The sequence below is a fragment of the Trachymyrmex cornetzi genome, unplaced genomic scaffold (assembly GCF_001594075.2).
Source record: "Trachymyrmex cornetzi isolate Tcor2-1 unplaced genomic scaffold, Tcor1.1 scaffold248, whole genome shotgun sequence".
Classification (NCBI taxonomy): Eukaryota; Metazoa; Arthropoda; class Insecta; order Hymenoptera; family Formicidae; genus Trachymyrmex; species Trachymyrmex cornetzi.
Window position 1 is genome coordinate 161084 of NW_017297144.1, and position 22355 is coordinate 183438.

The following is a 22355-nucleotide window of genomic DNA, read 5'->3' on the forward strand; positions in this document are numbered from 1 at the left end:
TATCATATATAATACAGAATACAAGAGATCCGGGTGGTACATGTATATATATAATTCATATTGAATTATTTAAACATTAAAGATCTAGCTTTAACCGTTATACACTTTAATATTCTTACTTTGTATAGTTATGTAATACAATTACATAATATAAACGATATAAATATAAATACAACATAATAATATATAATATAATATAATATAAATACATATATATAAACTATACACACATAATATATATTATACAATTATATAATTATATAATATATAATTTTGTATGGAAAATTTGAGGGAACTACAACTATATGTATGTGTGATATATAATTTTATTCTATATTACACATTATACATATATATACGTTAGTTTATCATGTCATCTTGTATTTTTTAACGCATTGAAAATGTTAATGTTTATGCGGCTATGCAAGTTGTGTGAATATAACCTTAAGCTGGAAACACATTGGCTGCGTTCAGCAGAGAAGGCAGCTTTGCAACTGTTGTAAAATTCTTTAATATGATTGGTCTTGCTCTTAGTTCCTCACTGAATCTAAATGTATAAACCAATCATATTTAAGAATTTTACAACAGTTGCAAAACTGCTTTCTTTGCTGAACGCAGCCAATGAAAAGCACAGATAGGGTGCGGTTCACTTGGCAGCCTTGGCGCTACAAAATATGCTTCGAAGCTTTTGATTGACCAATCGGAAGAAGGAATTTTACTAATTAACCAATCAAACAATGCTTCGAAGGGTCTGTAGCATCAAGTGGACTATAGCCAATAATAGGATTAGGGAACAAGGTATTTCAACCTATCAGAAAGCTTTCATTCTAATATACATGGTTTTTGATAGGTTAAATTTTTTTATTTTCTGTTTCTATTGCCTGTGCTTTTATTGTGTTTCCGGCTTAAGAGTTATGGCTGATAACCCTAACCAACAAGCAGAAAATATTAAATAATTATTAATTAAATGAAACTTGCGATACACGTACGGGTATATATATACGTATGTACATATGTCGTTGCAGAATTCTTGGGCTATTGTATACCGTTTCGCAATGCCATTCGCTGAAATGTATACAAACACCGTGACAAATTACCAGGAGCTATCGTTTTTTTTCGCACTCGCTTACGAAAGCTTCAGTTTTGTAGCGTATCCTGACGTATAACCCCATATAACCCTCGTATAATCATATTTGAGAGAAGTTACCGATCCGCACAAATCTGTATGAAACGTTTGCGTTTTTAGTTTTTATACGTCTTGCAATTGCAATTCCCGACTGTTTTAACTCGTGCTGTGCGTGACGCGCGTTTATCTTGAATCGACGAAAAATAACCACATTACCAAACGCAACGGCTGCATTCAGCCCGTTTACGTATGTTACGTTATTTGATAATAGTTGATAATCGCAATTTTTCGTTAAGATACTGACATACCGTCGTCCTTGCATTATTGTTTAATCAAATTTGTGTATTTATGCTTTTTGATATGGTATGAGATAATGTTGGTGAACAGTATCGTAATGAAGCAATCGTGTGAGACATAATAATAACCATTTTATGTACAGGGTGCACAAAAATACTTGCATAATAATATTTACGTGATTTGCGTAGTAAAATGCCAAAAGTGTAACTCGTATGATAGAATCTTCTGCTCATTATAACCTCCTTCCCTGCATTCGGATATCAAAAGTAATGAAAAAGTTTATCCATTAAAAGTAAATATACTGTGCAGTTTAAAAACAATTTCAAATCATGTATATAGTAAGCGATATGTTTGTAGTAATAATAAAGTATTGTTTTAATAATGTGTGTTTTCTTAAGATGGTAATGAACTTGTGAGCTTTTGCCGAGATACAATGTCGGACGATAATATGCCGCATATCTCCTATGGACTTGATAGCCGTGGAAGGATAGTACGAATTGAGTCGGGTATAACCAGGGCCAACATTAGACGTCTTCCGAGCATAGAAGAGGCTTTAAGAAGACTAAGTACAAATCTGAGATCAGATAGACAAACTACTGACCCTGACAATGGTAATATACAGTGAATGAAATTTTTTGCCTAATGTACAGAACATTTATGAACTGTATATGTATGTGTTATTTTTTTGTAACAGAAATATCTGATTCTCAAGCTACCGCACAAATAGCATCGCTGGAAGAAGATAGTTCTCAAAATGCATGGGATGATGTAACAGATCATGAACTATCTGTTGATATCACCGATGGAGCATCTTCGCCAAATCAAATTACATCTAGTGTGCCATCGTTGACTCCAGAAGAAGAGTAAGTTCATGCTAATTGTTTGGAGTAATTTTTACACACACACACACGTATATATATTTCAAAATAAAAAGATAATGTACAGACAAACCTACTAATTTGATTAAATTCCAATTTGATGTATTGAACTCTCTCTCTCTCTCTCTCTCTCTCTCTCTCTCTCTCTCTCTCTCTCTTTTTTATACATTTTTATTTATCAACAAATATTCTCCAAGCTACATATATTTTTTAATTTTTTGTTATTCTAGAACCTTATAGTAAATTACAGTAGTGACTGAAAATTACAGTGTTGTTTGATACTATATCTATTTATAATGTTAATCTTTTTATTTAGCAGGCGATATTGTTGGGTATGTTTTGCAACTGATGAAGATGATGCAACTGCAGCGTGGGTTAAACCATGCCATTGCCGAGGCACTACAAAATGGGTTCACCAGGGTTGCATTCAGAGATGGGTTGATGAGAAGCAAAAGGGTCATGCTGGACATGCTGTAGCATGCCCACAATGCAATACAGAATATATTATAGTTTATCCAAACATGGGTGAATATTTTATACACACACACACACAGCAGCAGCAGCAGCAGCAGACAGACATACATGCATCCATCCACAGAATGTAACAACAACCGTAATAGACGTTGATGGATTCAGAACTCCGTCAAAGGGGGGGGGGGGGGATATTATCACACCACAGGCAAAATTTAAAAAAAAATCAAATATAAGATATTAAATTATTAGTTAAATTATTACATTGAAAATGTATTATTTAAATGCATATAATTTAAAAAACATTTTAGTTTAAATTATATTAACACAAAAAAAGAATAATATAATAAGATCTATGTTTTTTGTATCTAGTTTTTTAAATTAAAAAATATTTTTTAAATATCAAAATTGTGATTAAGGATTTTAGAAATATTAAAAATGTATATACTTTTTGCAGTAAATATTTAAAAAAAAGGAGACTCCAAATGATCTCCATGGTATTCTGTCAGTGGTACCAAGCTGGTTTTTTAACAAACGTGCATTTTCTTGAAAAATGTTCCGGACAAAAGTTATACAGTTTTAAGTGACGCATTAGATAGCAATATTAGCATGATCTTAGATAGTGATGTTAATATAACGCAAAAATCACAAAGTGGTTTTAAATGGAAAGTCCTATTTTTTGTTGCATTTTCTTATAGCTGACATCCTGTAGCTGAAAGCTTCAAAACATAATAAAGATAATTTTTATTAAGATCAAGACCATTACAGGTTGTTCTCTTGAAAACAACCTCCAATAGCCTTGACCTTGAAAAATAGCTTTAAAATGAAAATAAGAAAAACAACCTCCAATGGCTTTAATCTTGTCATATATTATCTAAGTCATGACCCTGAGCCAATATTCAAAATGTTTTAACCGTCAGTCAAATACCTTGAAGAATACTAATGTCGGCAGTACTGTAACTTTCAAATCTCATAACTCGGAAAGTACTTAATGAAAAATATTTTTATTATAATGTTTTGAAAATCTCTCGAGATCAGTTACAAGAAAATGCAATCCAAAATAGGAAAAACCTATTCTATTTAATCCATTTAAAACTTAATTGTGATTGTTACATTACCTTAACAATGTTATCAAGAGACGCGGTGATGTCTCAGCGCTAAGCCAAACGCCATGACACTATCGTAGTTCCTTTATGCGTTTACAGTCGCACTATCTAGTGCATCACGTAAAAGCCTATGACTTTTGTCTGGAACATTTTTCAAGAAAATGTATATTTTTTAAAAAACAAGCCTGATACAGTTGCTCTGTTACATTCTATATATATGAGAGTTGTTCAAGTTAAACCGGACTTTTGATTCTGCAGAATAACAGAATGAAATTTATGAGACTGGAAACTATTTTTATTTCTCGATATAATCCTCTGCTAATACACTTGATCCAGCATTTCACTAGTTCGTAGCGTAGAAAGATGTCTTACAATGGATCTGTCAAAAAATATTCGAAACCGATTCAATTCTCCTTAAAATATGTTGTTAAACAAGAATCTAAAAGACACGTACTTTATATCGACTCAATCTCAGATTTAAGGGATGATAACTTCTCAAAATTAATGAGGATAGGGATAGTCTTTACGCAAAAATCTAAGAAACTTTTTTTATCGGCCTTATTTCAGATTTAAGAGGTGAAATAACTCCTCAAAACTAGCCCTTACATTTCATTCTTATCAATTATCTTATCAAAACGGTGAGAGGTACAGAAAAATATACAGTTCCTGTAATGTGCAAGTGGTGCGATGAGCATTGTCCTACAGAAACAGAATGTCTTTAGTGATTAGCTAAACCAAACCGTTTCTTCTTGAGAGCATTATGCATATATTTTAGAATTTGATAGTGTTCATTTGTTATTAATAGGATGTTCTCGGATCTCTTTTTATGTTTATGAGACTAAAAGTCCCCGTTTGGCTTGAACGATCTCTTTGTGTGTATGTATGTGTGCGCGTGCGTGCATGCGCATGTGATAATTGTTATATTTCTTAAAAGTATAAGTATATGCATTATAATAATTATTTTATTGTAATACAATATTACAATTTTCTTTGCACATGTAGAGTAGTATCTTATATGCAAATTAATTGCAGGTCCATTAGTGGTAGTACTCGATACGATCGACACAGTTATCTTCCGAGTATGTCCTTTTATTGCTGCTGGTATTGTAGTTGGATCTATATATTGGACAGCTGTGACTTATGGTGCAGTTACTGTTATGCAAGTGGTGGGTCACAAGGACGGCCTTACTATGATGGAACAGGCCGATCCTTTAGTTCTACTGGTTGGCTTGCCAACCATTCCAATTATGTTAGTTTTGGGAAAAATGCTTCGTTGGGAAGATCAAGCCCTTAGTTTTTTGAGGAGGCATGCATCTAAAGTTCCTATTTTAAGACATTTTCTACCGAGCAGGTTTGTATTAACAATATTATTCTTAATAAATATATAACATTGATTATATATAGCGCAGTAATGATAAAATTTATTTCTAGTACAATTTTTTAATTTGTTTTATTGCGAAGAAATCTGATATTACTTTTTAAAAATAGTACGTGGCTCACACATACACACACGTGCGCGCGCGCAGTGAGTGTGGGTGTATGTATAGTATTAAGATGCGTCCATATGATAGAGCCAAAACCTCGAATCGCGAGCATTTCGGTGAACATTTGTTATGGTCCGGCAAAAAACAATGACAGTTAACCGAAATGCTCACGGCTCGATAGTCTGGATGCACTCTTACATTTGTATAGAGACATATTAGAACACATTAGTAGAAATTTCTGTTTCCAATGTATTCTAAAGATGAGTTTTAAAAAAAGGTGAAAGTTTATTAATTTTTAATGGTACGTTTTATAATCAATATGATCTTATTCTATATAGAGTAAAAATCTTTAAACATAATGGGACATAAGACAAATATCTTGAAAAATGTGGAAGATATGGAAAAAACTTTTCAGGCAAAAATTGTATGACTTGATGGGACCCAAATAATAGTAAAATTAATTTCCGAAAAAAAAAAACAATTTTTACAGGTCATGGTGCCATTTGTTGCCATTTTTTAAATAGTAATATATGAATTTTTTGTATATAATATGATTACTCTAATTACTTTGACATGACTCCTAAGATCTCATAAATTTTTAATTTTTTGATTATCATTTTTTGATACTTTTATGTATGTACATAATAATGAGATCAATTGGTATAAAAGAGAGAACATGTAGTTGCTTATAAAAATATTATTAATTTTGTGTGCAATACGCAATTACACATATTTTTCTTAAAGCAATTGTTTTCTTTATATCAATTGATTAATCTTATTATTCTGTATATCAAAGTACCGTGTTAAGGTATTAATTATCAAAAAATTTAAAAGTTTATAAAATATTTAATATTTTATTTGATTATATTTCAGAATAAAGTATAAAATAACTAAAAAAAACTGTTGATTTTTCGATGTTTCTATCTTAATACTTTGATATCAGAGTAATTAGAGAAATTATATCATATAAATGTAATAAAATTATACAATTCGAGATAATATTTTTCGCAAGAAAATTATTTACAGATTTTAATGTATTATTCGACATTATTAAGATGCCTATGAACATCAAATTATTAAATTACTAGTCAATTTAATTCGTAATATTATTACTGTATAATTCAATCGAGTTTCAAGACCAAAAAATCAATTCAGCGCGCAATTTAAATAACTACATTTGTAGTATAAATTCACATCGAATTATTTAAGCACTTAAGATCCAACTTAACCGTTTAAGGCCCAGTTCCACAATTCACGGTTAATTCTTAACCGAGGTTCAACTTATTCATTGTCTCTTTCCAATTCTTGAATTGGAAAGAGATGAGAAACAAATTGAACTTCGGTTAAGAGTTAACCGTGAGTTGTGGAACTGGGCCTAAGTTATTTATTCCCTACTTGTTGAGTATTTACATTTATGATCTTACGAAATTCTTTGTTTAATATTGTATAATTTGAGTTTAAAGAATGGCAATAATCTTTGTATAATCTTGAAAATTAATTTTATCATTATTTGCGTTTCATCAAACCATACAACTTTTACTGAAATGTTCGAATATGTTTTTTCGTATCTTTCATATTTTTCGAAATATTTGTCCCATTACGTTTGAAATTTTTCACTCAGTATATGAAAATTCCTTAATTATAAATCAATCCTCTTTATTTTAAATAATACAAAGTATTAATATAAAGTCATTGAAAAATGAATAGTTTGCAAAATATATCACATATTTTATTTCGATACATTCTATATAAAATGTGAAATATAAAATATTTACGTCTCGTTGATTTTATCTTAATACTTTCATAGGTTGTTTTCCAGCTAGGACAGAGACGTTACACTGTGTTCCACTGTGTAAGATACTTGTTGGAACGCAGTTTAGTTTCATAGTGTAACACCAGAATTGTGATCTTCCATTCTTATTCTTATAATTATATTTAGCGTATCAATGATAGATTTCTAATTTTTCTTTAGACTTAAATTGTAATTTTTTTCAGAATTGGCGATTTTTGAAGGTTTTATTGCAAAATAAGTACGGCTACCAAATAATTTTTTGGAAAGTTGGTAACATTGACATATTTTACACGCTTGTACTTAGCTTTTTACAGTGTTGAGCAGTGTAACACTGTGTCATAGTTGGAACACTTTGTGTAAGACACAGTGTTACACTGTGTCCGGCTGTGTACGTTGTTGGAAAACACCCATATACTGACTAAGGATAATTGAATTATTTAAAAAAATAATTTCATTACAAAAATGTAATCTTGGAATTTTAAAAGTGTCTTCAGAATGTCTCTTCTAGAATTGAAAATGAATTCATTCATGAAATTCATTCATTTCATACATATATTACTGTATAATCTGGTAGGCATGTCATCATATTGTACTTTCATATATTACTCTATAATCTCTATAAGCAACAGTTATTACTGTTACCTTTTGCTATCGCAATAAATAAATATAATATCTTCATTTACTATATTGTTATAATTTATTAATTCGTAACAATGACATAGGAAGTATCATGTTACGTGTTTATCAATAAAACTAAATTTAGATTTTATTTATATTTTTGAATATATATTAATTTGATTTTTGTGATTGATGAGAATCTAGTTAAGTCGAAACATTCTACACAGTATATTTGTATAAAATATATAATATTAATTAAAATTAGAACATCGTTTTTGCTCGTTCATATTGCCTTTGTTTTTTCCTATTAAAAGTAATAATTTCTGATAATTCATCCTCTATATGTATAAATATGTTTAAAAGTTATATGTTTATGTATAATTAATAGTTTTTATTTGTAAAAAATAACAATAAAATAGAAAATACAGTAAGAAAGTGTATTTATATAATAAAATAGCTTTTAATATATAATTATTACAGTTATACTGACGAAGACACAAGTATACAATCTGAAGATATACCACCAATGAATGATCCGGTATCTGCAACGCGTGTTCTTTGTGGCGCACTTTTATTGCCAACCATTGCTAGTCTGTGTGGAAGGATATTCTTCGAAAGTATAAGTTCCAATTTTCAGAGAACATTATTGGTATGTATTTTTTAAATTCTTTTTGAAAAAAAATTTACTAAAATATATCATTTTCAGTATGTACAAAATGATTTCACAATTGTCAAAAATTAATCATTTTTATATGACTAAAGAACTATCTTGTTTAAACTTCTATTAAAAACTATTTATTTTCATATAAATAGTTTTCTGCTATGTGCGTATAATTTCATGATAATATAGGGTCTTCCACTTCTGCATTTCCTGTTAAAAATGTATTCTTGAGTAATTTAAAGACAAAATTCTAATACCAAAATTTCAAGACTATAACTATTACGTTATTAAATTAAAAACTATTATAGCCTCGACATTTTTTAAGGATTTTTGTTGTCTAAATTTCCTCAAGAATACGTATTTAAAAGGAAATGCGGTAGAGATGGGACACCCTGTATATTTCTTTTCTGTATCTTATATCTGTAGGGTGGTGCAGCTTTTATAACAATAAAAGGTGCATTCAAGATTTATCATAAACAGCAACAATACAAGAGACAATGTCAGCGGCGTGTAATGGACTATACAGAGAGCAACGTAGCATTATACAAAAGGCAACAAGATTCCGAAAGTGATCGAAGTTAAATAAAATAGTTACGAATATTCCAATGTCGATTAGTATCAGTGATGTAGACAAGTCACTTTTTCACGCATACGCATTGCAACGCCCGAAAAATCTAATAATGTATATAGTATATAGAATGTAAAAGAGAGATCCTATAGTTTTGGGATTCGTCCAGATTTGACAACAAGAAAATTAATAGCGAATTCGATTAAACGCACTAATGTGCATTGATGCACATTAAAGCTGTTATATACTGATTTATCCGAATGTAAAAGTGAAATACAAATATTTTAAATTATAAACTATATATTTTACCTAACAGTATAATAAAATGTGTTAAAGATTTCACGGTTTAATTTCTTTCTATATTTATATTAAACATACATTTTCACGTCAGTCTATGTACAACGACTTTAATGACGCATCGAGTGCGTCCAGTCGAATTCGCTGTAAATAAATAATAAGGATCTATGGCCTTTTTAAAATTTCTATATTGTTCTATAATACTTATTGATTTTCCAACAAAGTGATATAATTTTTATAGACACTCAAAATAGGGCTTTAACAGGACCGTTATAAGTTCGACATTAGTACAATGTTGATGCTACACTTGAATGCGCAAAAAGGTGACTCGTTTAATAACACTGATTAATATGAATATAACTTTTCAAATATAAAGCAGATCAGCGCTGTACAATAGTGGTATTCGTAAATAATTTAATTATACAAATAATTCAATTAGACAAATATAATCTTTAATGTTATATATCCATAAATTTATACACACGTATACGCGTCTGCACACACCAGCGCGCGCGCACAGGCCATAGTACAGACACGTGGAATAAAGCATCGTATAAGAATATAAGGTATTTCTAATGCACATAATGGCGGCAGACTAAATCAGAAACAACTTCAAATATTTGCCCCAAAATTAGTGGAATGCACATAGTAGCAATTATATTCCTGTTTAAAATTTACGGTAACGTTTTAATGAAATAGTAGCCACATTATGTTCAAGATGGTTGGCATCCTTGAAAATGGAATATATTCTTATATTCTTATACCATGGAGAATAAATAAATATATGTATATAAACATACAAGAATAAGGATTGTATTTGAGCAAGGTCAATGATTAATTTAGGATTGCGTTTTCCAAAAGATATAAGGTGTTGGACAATACAAAGGTGACATCTCCTTTAAGTTAACATTTAGAGGAACTATTTTTTAATAATTATATTACACACATCGGTAATACTTTCTGCAATCTTCCTTATATGAAAAAAATAGGAACAGAAATAGTTACACAAATCTTTTTCTTTATGTTATTATTGTTTTCTAGCTTTAATTAATCTATTAATAATTATTTTTATATTATAGTAAAATTTTATATTATAGTAAAATAACAAACTCAAGAGAAAAAATTGTAGAGAAAAAAATTAATGTAACAACTTACTATATGACAAACGTTTGTTACGTAAAACTTTACTGTGACTTTAGATACGTCTACAGAACAAAGACGTCATATATAAATGTATATGTATATACGTATACCGGATAGTCTATTTTAATTAATACATTTTCTCTAAAATTATTAATGATACGAAAAAATGTTTTTGATGAAAGTGGAACGATTTCGACATGGACGTATTTTGATTATGTTGTTTCTTTTCTAAGTGGATGCACTAAAAACATATGAAAGTCATCTCTACTTTTTATGGTCGTGTTCATATATTACTGCCAGTTGTCAGTACAGTATAGTATATACGTAAGGGGAATTATAGATTTTTAGTACTGGCAGTAATATACGAACATGGCCTAAATAGAATTATATGATTATTTTCCATGATATGGTTCTTCTAATTATTCTGCATATCAAAGTACTAAGAGGGAGATATAAAAAAACCAATACTTTCCGAGATACTTTATACTTTATTTTGACATACGTTGACATATAATGTTAAATACCTTGTAAACTATTAATTTTTTTATTACCTTAATACTCTTATGAACAAAATAATGAGATGAATCAATTGATGTAAACAAAACATAGTTGCTTCAAAAAAGTATGTAGACAAAAAGGATACTTTTTTTAAAAAAAAGCAACTGTTGATCAATTGATTCGTCTTATTATTCTGTTTATGAAAGTATTAAAGTAATTAAATATTAAATAAAATAAATTATAAAAAATTAATAGATTACGAAATATTTAATATTTTATGTCAAAAGGGAGGGGGGAAGGGGGGCTAGAATAAAATATAAAATATTTCATAAACAATTAGTTTTTTTATATCTCTAGCTTAATACTTTTATATGCAGAAAAATGAGAGGAATTCTATGTGAAAAACATCATATAATTCCATTAAAAAAAAGTAGAGGTTACGTTCATATCCTCTTGATGTCTCCAGAAGAAAAACAACATGATCAAAATACGTTCCTTTCGAAACAGATGCATTTGATGGATTTAAAATGTTTTTTCGTATCATTAATAATTTCAGGAACATAAAAAGAAGAAATTACTGTAAATACAAAAGCGATTATAAAATTTGATAAATTTGTTTCCTGTCTATAGCAAACAAATTTGGATATTTGACAAACATTTTGCATTTGTTGCAAATTTTTGTAGCGAGTATGAAAAAATGATCACTCATTACACCCGCAAATAATTTTGCGATACATATTTGCAAATAGAATTTGCTGTTATGGCACAAAATTAGTGTTCATAGCAAATTTTTTTTCTTTATGAAAATTGACTATGTTAACTAAAATAGACTACCTTGCGCCCCCCCCCCCCCCCACTACACACGCACACACATCCACACACACACACACAGTGTCCTATTTTAACTTTTGTATCGAAATACTTCGAAAAGTATACAGAAAAATATTTCAGACAAAAAAATGGAACGATCTCAAGAAGGACGTTTTTGGTTAAGTTATTTTTTTTTAGGTGGAGTGGGTTATCTCCACTTTATTGAATTATATGATTTTCTGTATATAATATGATTCCTCTAATTATTCTGCATATAAAAGTATTATAAAATATAAAAAAATTAATAGTTTTTGAACTATTCAATATTTCATGTCAATATTATGTGTCAGAGTGATAAATAATCTCATAAACTGTTTTTTTTTTTATCATTATCTTAATATCTACTTTTACACGCAGAATAATTAGAAGAATCATATTATGTAAACAAAATTTTTTGGCGCTTCCATCTAGAAAAAAAACAACATGACTAAAATACGTTCCCTCGAAACCGTTCCAGTTTTATCTAAAACATTTTTCCATATGTTTCATATTTTTCGAAATATTCGCCTGGATAAATTAAAATATGACACTCTGTATGTGTGTGTGCGTGCATGTGTGCACATATATATTTATGCATACGCGCGCGCGCGCGCGCACACACGACGACGCGTACATATATATATGTTTGTCTATTCATAAGTATATATACTATATTAGAATTAAGGTTTATGAATTATATTTTGTAATCCAATGTTATATACATGTAAATGCTGTTATAAAATAATCTCTGTACCAAATATAAGAAAATCATGATTATTTACTTATATAAATTCGGTGTTCATAGTTCTATAATTTGCGTGTATCATGTTAGTTGCATATTTATATTTTAACATATAAATAATCTGGCTCAATAAAAATAAAATTAAACAATAATAAAATAAAAAGGATATGAGCTGAAACAATAACTTTGAATATTCAAAAAATAATACCTAATCACAACATTTTAAATATTAATCATACAGACACCGATCGGGTCTTTATCACAATGTTAAAAATAAAATTTAAATTATAACATAAAATTAGCTGCTACATATGCATACAATCTTATAATAAAGTAAAACATGAAAATATAAAAAAAATATGTAAAATTACTTCATCCTATCACAATTTTAATTGGAAGGATGTTAAAATTTGAGATAATAAATTCTCTTACAATAGATTAATATCTGAAGTGGTTTATATTTAAAAAAAACAAAGACAGAGGGTTTAAATAAACAAATTGTAACAACAATCGTAAACATTTATTTGGACCGTTTTGTATCCCTATTCCCAACATACAAATTCCCGTAACAGGTAGCATAACTTCAAATCATCAAAAAACACTGTATTCCACAATACATGATTTCTGATAGGTTGAAATTCTTAGGGGCTCCGCACAATATAATAGCGTTTTCGGCCCGATCGGGTTTGCACCAACCTGGGTTGGATTAATCTTTCCTATTGGTTGATGTCACACGCTCTACCAATAGGAGAGCGCAAAACGCCATTAATCCAACCCAGGTTGGTGCAAACCCGGTCGGGCCGAAAACACTATAAGGAACAGGGAACAGAGAATAAGGGTGGAGTCCCATGAAGCGTATTTGCCGCGTATCGCGTAACCGCGTAACCAATCAATAATCAGTAAAACGCGAAATCACAATAGCGGATCGCTTCTGATTGGTTACGCGATACGCGTTACGCGGAAAATCTGTGCCATGGGACGGCACCCTAAGAATTTCAACCTATCAGAAATTATGTATTGTGGAATACGCAGGGTGTATGCTGGCACACTGACAGCATCACATCCAATACGGTGGCAAGATTCTAATCCAGCAGGAAAACAAGCATCGTATGTCGCCGGCGGCTTTATATGTCTATGGTATGTACACGAAGTGTCTAGGGATATTGCAATTGGAAAGCACTAGTATTTCGTGACCGTGACTGAGATTTCCTAACCTAAATAGTCATCAACTTCAATGATTAATATTTCGGTTCGCGGAGTGGAGCTATACTTTTTTCTTGTCAAATCTTTATTTTTATGCGATAACGTATCTATTCAGTGTATTTTTATCAAAATTTGAAGTAAACGGGGTATTAACATTTACCGTAGCTTTGTTGATTTATCAAAATATAAATTAAGGGTGCGGTCATATAAAGTTAAATTGCTGAACGGAACAAAAACGGAAAAGGCAAATGATTAGGGGTTAACCAATCAGAACAATTTCGTTACGTTGTTTCGTAGCTAGGTTTTACATCATGAAAAATATATTTACAGAACGAAATGGAATAACCTCGATAGCATGTTACATAGATTCGTCTGCGTGTAAGTACTCATTACAGTATATCTACAAAATATTGGATATTTTAACAATTTATGTGTTTATACATACATGTATGTATGTACACACACACACACACACACACACACACGCGCGCGCGCGCGCGCGCGCGCACACACACACACACACACACACACACACACACACAGGGTGTCCCGTATCTTTTCGTTAATATTTCAGAGATTGAAAGAGGATGAAACTTTGAACTAAAAGTTCCTTTGCCAATTTTGGCTCAGACCATTATTTATCGAGTTATTAATGATTGAAAGTTAATTAATCAGGTAGCACGCAGATTGAATATGCAGAAGCATAGCATGGAACTCCTCGCGCTTGCTATGCATTATCCCAATTGAAACTTATTTCAATTTTTCATATTAACAAATAAAAATTAAATAAAAAAAAAAATTGGAGGATAATTTTGAAATAAATGAAATCTGAGCCAAAATTGGCAAAAAAAGGAACTTTTAGTTCAAAATTTCATCCTCATTCACTCTCAAATATTAATGAAAAGATCCGGAACACCCTACACACACACACACACGCGCGCGCGTAATTATTGTGATTGGTACTTAAAGGAGTATCAAATTATTAAACATTCTTGTTATGCAGATGTAGATGTTAACTAATTTAATATTTACAGATAATAATAAAAGTGTTTTATAGCAGTTAAAATAAATATTTATAATATAATATTAGAGTAAATTATATAGATCTTTATTAATAAATGTAATTATTGCAGAAAATAAAACATATTAGTTGTAATAAAGAACAACTGGACGAAGATTTGATAGCAACGATTAAAAGCATATCTGCTCTTTATATTTTTCATCTACCTTTGAAAGAAAAAAGAAGATTACAGGAAGATGCTTTACGGAGAGAAGTCAGTGTATGTTTGAAATGTACGATCTATATAGAGGTAATTATTTAGAATAACTACTTCACCTTCGATTTTAATGAAATTAGGCTCATTCAATGCATTTTCATTTAAAACAAAAGAATCTGGCAGATAAACGTGGCGGTTGGCCTCGTAAACCGAGATATCTATACAATTTGCTACTATATTATAAATATTTATTTTACCCGCTACAAAATTTGCGATAAAACATTTTTATCGTTATCTATTATTATTAAATTAGCAATTGTGTATTTGCAAAACAAGAATGTTTTGTGTGTTTGTATGTGTGTAATTTAATATTTTTTAAATCACCAATCGCAATAACTACACTTTAATTGTTTCTAATAAAAGAATATATGTATAAACTGTTGAAATATCTAATATTTTATAGATATACTGTAATGAATACTTTACTATACTTTACTCTCGAGGTTATTCAGTTTCGTTCTGTAAACATATTTCTCATCGTGTAAAATTGAACTACAAAACAATGTTCTGATTGGTGCCTATCATTTGCCTTTTCCGTTTTTGTTCCGTTTCGCTATTTCTCACTCCATGTGACCACATCCTAACTCACAGACAGACATTAATATAAACTACTTTTTCTTTGTTTATGCTTTAGCAAACATACACAAAGCAAAAATCTTCTGGTGTGAATATGGACTTAATATGTTTCTTGCATTATTTCTTGATACACATTATTAAGAATTCTAAAATATAAAAAAGAAGAATATATTATCTATGTATATACCCAGATAGCAAGTTATCTCTAGGTTGCTATTAATTTGCTTGAAACTATTGAAACTACTTTGCTTAAATTGTCTCCAATATTTAAGAAAGCGGTTTCCGATTTTGCCTATTAGATTACCGACTTTTATTGCCACTAACTCTTGTAAGTAACTCAATAGCAACAAATTGCCCTCTTATAAATCGATCATACAACGAATTGTTAAAAATTACAAGGCAACATGACAGAAACAGTTTCCGCTTAAAATCTTACTCTCATAAGTTGCTAGCAATCTGAAGGTATTTTAACTGAACGTCAAACTGTTCGAACGTGAACAAAATGTGATCGAAGTCCTCGGTTAGCGTAACAAACATGATAATATTATAAAATATCAAGAGATTTCATTTAATAAACAATAATAATATAAGATTTCATTTACTCGCTAAACATTTCAAAAAAAAAGTATTATGTTTTCATCTTAGAGTCCTTGGAGCTCCCCTCAAAGAATTATTTCGTTAGAACACAGCTGGAAAATCTTAATGCTGCGTCTTTTATTATATTTTGTGTCGTTTTTTAAAATCGAGAAATTTAACTCGATACACCCTTCTGGTGGTGATGCTGCATACTGTTCGACGATGCTCCATTTCTATTCAATTGACAGAAATGTGGACTAAATATTTTACGAAAACGATTTTCAATAGATTGTAGCAACATTTATGGCAATAAATTCACTACAGCATTTCCACTCGTTTGCGCAAACAACCGTTGTCCGCACAATACCTCTAGATTTCCCTAACGAAGTTACCTGGGTGCATTCAGAACGACACTCGCTTACTGAGCGCTCAGTGAGCTCTTTCATCTGATTGGTCTATATTTTAGGATCCAACAGAATATGCTAATCATATGAAAGAGTTCACTAAGGTTACGGTCCACTTGATACTACAAATGCTTCGAAGCATTTTTTGATTGGTCAATTAGTAAAATTTTTTCTTCCGATTGGTCAATCGAAAGCTTCAAAACATTTGTAGTACCAAATGGATCGCACTCTAAGCGCTCAGGGAGCGGTTATCGTTCTCTGAATGCACCCATTATTGGAAGAGAAATTATTGAAGAGAAACTTGTGCTAAGCACCTATTTCTTTTCTTATGCCAAGGAACGTTTTGTTATCTGGGTAGTAAGTTACTAAAAAGCAAAAAAGTTTTATGTTAATACTTCGTAAAATACTTTATGACATATCGTTTTTTCTAAAGTCTTTGAAGGAACATTGAATATTCAAACGTTTTTTCCATATCATAAATAAAATCTTTTCCAGGTATACGATTGAACATAAATACTTTATAATTGCTTGTCAATCCAGATGATTAAAAGTTCAAGAAAGAAGTGGCATACTAACATATTTGATTATGGCATCGGCAATCGAAATTTTGGGAAAACAAGCAATGAAAACATTTTGTGATCGCCGGTTTTGCCAAAAAAACTTAGACAAATTGTTGAATCTAATAAATAAGATAACAGCCGAGGATGTAAAACTCGATAAAACTATTCTTGATTACGTCAGTAGGCAGCCGGCACCTATGTGTGTGATGGATATATTCGAGAACAAGGACATAACAATTGCGATTTTCATATTAAAACATGGAGTCAAGATGCCTATGCATGATCATCCTGAAATGCATGGTTTGTTAAAGGTAAAAATGCTTATAGTACATTATTGTTTGTATAAGCATTATTGTACAACGTAGTACATAGAAATCAATAGTATAATACAAAAATTATTCCAAAATCAAAGAACATTAGCTTAAGATTTTTGATAAGAGGTATAATAAGACTGAATAAAAAAATTCGAGTAAAGGTATGACTATAAATGCTTTTTTACAAGATAATAAAGTTGATAAAAAGGTCAAACAACGAGCAATTAATTATATCTAGGATTAAAATTAGTTCATTAAAACGTTAACGAAGGGATTGACACTGGTTATTATTCCTTAATATGCAATGCATGGAACGTTTCGACTATACTCTTCTTCATTCAAATTATAATAAAATATAAATTAAAAGTTTGAGAACAAATTATATATATAAAATTTTTAATAATTAAAGCGTTGGAAAGAGTCGATATTAAACTATAAATAAAGATAAAAATCGATCATAAGATTACGTAGTAAGTTGGACACACATTAAATAATATTAAAATTAAAAACCACTAAATAATTTTTTTTGTTACGTTATACTGAGGTTCGTAAAATCGAAACTATTTCTTCATTGGTGGGTGAGAAAGAGTAGAGTCAAGGAATTAAAATTCATCAAAAGTCATCAAAAGTACATATAGTCTCAAACTGTAAATTTAAAAAATGAAATTATGTCAAAACATTCAAAAGGATCTTATAAAACAGATAAATTAAGATGAATATTAAACTTACTAGTATCGTGACCCTTAATCAAACAATGGAATATATATTCAAGAGTATTTTAAGGGTTAAAGCTTCGTGTCCTAATGAAACTTAAAGCCCATTCTACAATTGCGTAAGTGTAGTTGTAAATAGTTGTAGTTGTAAGAATTGATCAATCACTGTCGAATATGAGAAGAATATTCAACTGTGATTGGTCAATTCTTACAACTACAATCATTTACAACTTACGTAATTGTAGAATAGGCTTAATGCGTCTGACAGTGGCCGTAAGAAAAAAAAACTAAATGAAAAGGTTGAATATTCACAGTTGAATATTCTTCTTGTATTCGACAGTGATTGATCAATTCTTACAACTACAACTGTTTACAACTACACTTACGCAATTGTAGAATGGGCTTTAAGCCTATTTTACAATTACGTAAGCGTAGTTGTAAGTGATTGTACTCTTACATTTGTTTACTTACATCAATTTTTCAATAACAATTTTAATCTTGATGTTTTACGATTCAAACTTATAATTTCTGTAATTAATATATGCATTACTCGGAGCGCTGTCTCATTTATCGTTAACGTTCGTTATGACACCAAATTTTATCTTAATACTTGGACACATATTTTGTTGTTTAATTAAAGATCACGATTTTATTAAGATTAATATTCATCTTACATTTATACTATAAAGCTTGATCTACATTTTACATCTTACTAATTGGTAAATTGTTATTTTTTATAAGGCGCATGGTTTCATTGTGACTTTCTTTCTCGGTTTCTAAAAATTATAAATTTTGGGCAAAACACATTTTGAAAGTCTGCTCCTCATACTTCAATAACATATACGAATATAATACAGATATTATAATATAGGTGATCAGTGGTATGGTAGAATTAAGCAGCTACAGTTTGAAGACAAAGAGTAATCATGTGATTAAAGCCAAGGAGGAGATTGCGGCAGTTAAGCATCGGCCTATCTGTCTTCATAGCAATTCGCCTGCTTGCATTTTTACACCAACAGAAAAAAATCTTCATGAAATTTCATGCGTGGAAGGTCCTGCAGCTTTCCTAGACATACTCAGTCCACCATACGACGTCGATGAGTTTGGCAAAGGAACAAGACCGTGTACATTCTTCAAGACAGTCAAGTCTAAGTTATATACAGAATCGATAGATATAATTGAAGAAGTGCAATTATCAGTTGTAGAGAATCTGCCAGACTTTTACTCTTCGAGTCTAGATTATATGGGACCTCCCTTACAAAATTAAATTTAATTTTAAGATATTTTTCACATCCCAATTTGTTTGTGAATTTTGTATTTGCAATGCATAATCATATAATATATAGATTTTCACATAATCTTTATGACATACGTATAAATGTATTCAAGATTTAAGTTTTATATATTGGCAGATACAATTAAACGTCCATATTATGTAACTCGTAGAGATTATTGACTTATAAATTTAGTCGCAATTTTTAGGCTAATTCTATAATCAATATGTCATCGTTAGATGTTGAGTAGATATAATATATAGCGAATTTGGACATTTGTACTTACTAAAGATTACTATACATTTATCAAGAAAAATTTGATATAAATATTTTTTAAATAAATATAATATAGTATAGTAAAATAATAAAATATATTAATGTTGGTATTACACTTTTAGTGGAATGCATATTGGATTTTTGATCAATTAGTGCATTTATTATTATTTGTATTTAAATATTTTCATGTATAGTAATTTTTAGAACAATGCTTTAGTGAGCAAGCTGGAATAAATAAAGAAGAAAAATATATATAACCACTATATCTCTTTTTCTTTTATTTACATACAGTGATATCTTGGGCAATTGTGCTCATATAATAAGTATTATTAAAACTTTTTTTTTATTAAAAAGAGTACAATAACGCTCATTTTTCCCCTTCTTATGTATTATTATTAAGGTCTTGTATTTTATGTTTAAGCTGTTTGTATTATGTCTATATTAAAGAACATTATGATATACAATTATATTAAAATTTAACATTTCGAAAATATCTTGTGAAACTGTTGGAAACACGTTATTGCAATGCTTTTAAAGTGTCTTTGAAATATTGTTTTAAGATGTTTTTACAATATCTATTATATTTTGAGATTACTTTTCAATAATCTCACGACAAAACAATAAATGAATGAGAAACTCATTAAGAGGAGCCTAAAGCCGTTTATATTACTGACTAAATCATATAATTTTTTGTATAAAAAAAACAATTTCTTTTTTTTCTTTTACAGTTTCAAAAATCTTTTACCAGAATTGAAGTATACGCACGAATACATATCTGTGAGATAGAATTCATGCTGAAAACGATACAAAATTTTAAAATTGAGATCTTTATCACTTTTTAACATGGCGCTCTACAGTTATGTGACATTCGCTTCACATAAAAGCTATGCAATCTGTATTTACGAAATAATAGTCTACCGACTAGTAGTTTGCACGAAGAAACATCACCTAAATACGACAAGTGTCACTTGACGGTCAAAGTTAGACGTTGAACTATTAATTAATATGTGTACGCATATTCTTCTAAATAAATTTATCTCAGAAATATGATTGCGTGCCGTTACTATCGGACTTTTAAACGTAATTCATCTGAAATATTATAATCTCCCAAATTTAATTACATACATCTCTTAAAAATCTATAACGAACATATTCCGAAAAATATTACCTCGGCCGGGAATTGAACTCGGATCTATAAATAAATTAGATAAATTTCTAAGATAAATCCATAATGTTACACTCGCGCAAGGAGAATCATACGACGTACTTGCACAAATGATGTAAGAATCAAATTTTATCCACAATTTACTCTCCTACTGCGCATCCTCGGGAATGGTACACCTTGTCTTCTTACATCATGCTTGCACATATCTCACGCCCGCTAAATGTTCTTGGAATGAAAACACACAACTTTAGAAATGAAAATGTGTGGTTTATTTTATCACGTCAAAGTTCAAAACAAAATCAAAGAACAAAAGTAACTCGTTTGGACAGGAATTCTCTTCTTGTCTTCCGATCAATGACGGACGGCTCAGTTCACAAGCCTGCACAAGCCCGCGATGCTATCGACATGTGGAACAATGCAATATTCGCAATCAATAATGCAATACCCGCAAAAATCAGATAAATTTATTTAGAATATACGCACATGTATTAATTAGTTCAAATCTAACTTTGATCGTCGAGTGGTACTTCTCGTATTTAGGTGATACTCACATAAACGGTCTTATTTTCAATCTTATTAATGTGGAGTTCTTTATAGAATTGGACTTAGATGTAATAAAACATCAATGTTATACGATAATTTATGTGTACGTATGCATGAGATATTGATGTGATAGTTTGTGATAACGTGTCAGTAAGACGTAAAGCATTTGTATGTATGGCCTACTTACACTACGACTAATTGTCTTTAGGATCCTCTTAACAAGAAAAACGCAAAAGAAGAGCTAGAGTTGTTTAATAAATGAATATATTAGTAACATAATATTTTCAATAATCATCGAGTTTTATTATGTATATTAATTCATACGCATGTGTACGCGTGCACAATTATTAATTATTATGTATTAAAAATATATAATTAAAGAAGTGTTAAGTGTATATATATATATTGTTTTTTAAATAATAAACAAATTTTTTTTAAGAGATATTTTGTTTAAGAAAACCTACATATATATATATATATATATACATGTATAATGTTAAAAGTTTTTAAATATTAACAAAAATTTGTTTAAGGCTGGTGTGTTTTTCATTTTGTTTTTCATGAAAGTAACACAATATCATTTCTTTCAATACCCGCAAGTAACACGGTCTATAATATATTAAGGCGGTAGGTCAAATTCGTCCGGCCTACTGCCAACCGTTTTTCGTCGAGAATGCACTAGAATGTGCATTTCTCTGAGCGGTCTTATTTCGCGCACTTGCATTTGGCGGTAGGCCGGGCGAATTTGGCATTTTCATAAATTAATATCTCGTTAACCATTGCGAAAATTGCAAAATGGTAGAGGACTTTTCGACTCAGTTTAGTCCGTTCTATTTACATGATAGCGTTTTGCCAAAAATTGCAGGACATTACACCCCGTATATACATATGTAACATCGTACATATTTGCAAAAATATATATGCATTCTTGAATACATCGGACA

At 30.0% G+C, this 22355-nt stretch overlaps 2 protein-coding genes across 7 annotated transcripts; both read left to right on the forward strand.

Moving 5' to 3' along the window:
• Window positions 1–991: 991 nt before the first annotated feature.
• On the forward strand, window positions 992–9171 carry LOC108761368 (E3 ubiquitin-protein ligase MARCH5). Of its 2 annotated transcripts, none has more exons than XM_018507855.1 (7): window positions 992–1373; window positions 1822–2034; window positions 2118–2286; window positions 2618–2826; window positions 4911–5229; window positions 8253–8421; window positions 8860–9171. In XM_018507855.1, exons 2-7 carry the CDS (start codon window positions 1857–1859, stop codon window positions 9013–9015), a joined length of 1200 nt encoding a protein of 399 aa, XP_018363357.1. In that variant the 5' UTR covers window positions 992–1373; window positions 1822–1856; the 3' UTR covers window positions 9016–9171. The 2 variants fall into 2 exon arrangements, with proteins under 2 accessions (XP_018363357.1, XP_018363358.1); XM_018507856.1 differs by having other exon boundaries at window positions 2621–2826.
• Window positions 9172–13719: 4548 nt separating this feature from the next.
• On the forward strand, window positions 13720–19523 carry LOC108761429 (2-aminoethanethiol dioxygenase). 5 transcript variants are annotated; one of them, XM_018507963.1, is made up of 4 exons: window positions 13720–14111; window positions 14867–15043; window positions 17062–17437; window positions 19025–19523. In XM_018507963.1, exons 3-4 carry the CDS (start codon window positions 17153–17155, stop codon window positions 19418–19420), a joined length of 681 nt encoding a protein of 226 aa, XP_018363465.1. In that variant the 5' UTR covers window positions 13720–14111; window positions 14867–15043; window positions 17062–17152; the 3' UTR covers window positions 19421–19523. The 5 variants fall into 5 exon arrangements, with proteins under 5 accessions (XP_018363465.1, XP_018363466.1, XP_018363467.1 ...); XM_018507964.1 differs by having other exon boundaries at window positions 14884–15043; XM_018507965.1 differs by lacking the exon at window positions 14867–15043 and having other exon boundaries at window positions 13720–13929.
• Window positions 19524–22355: the final 2832 nt, after the last annotated feature.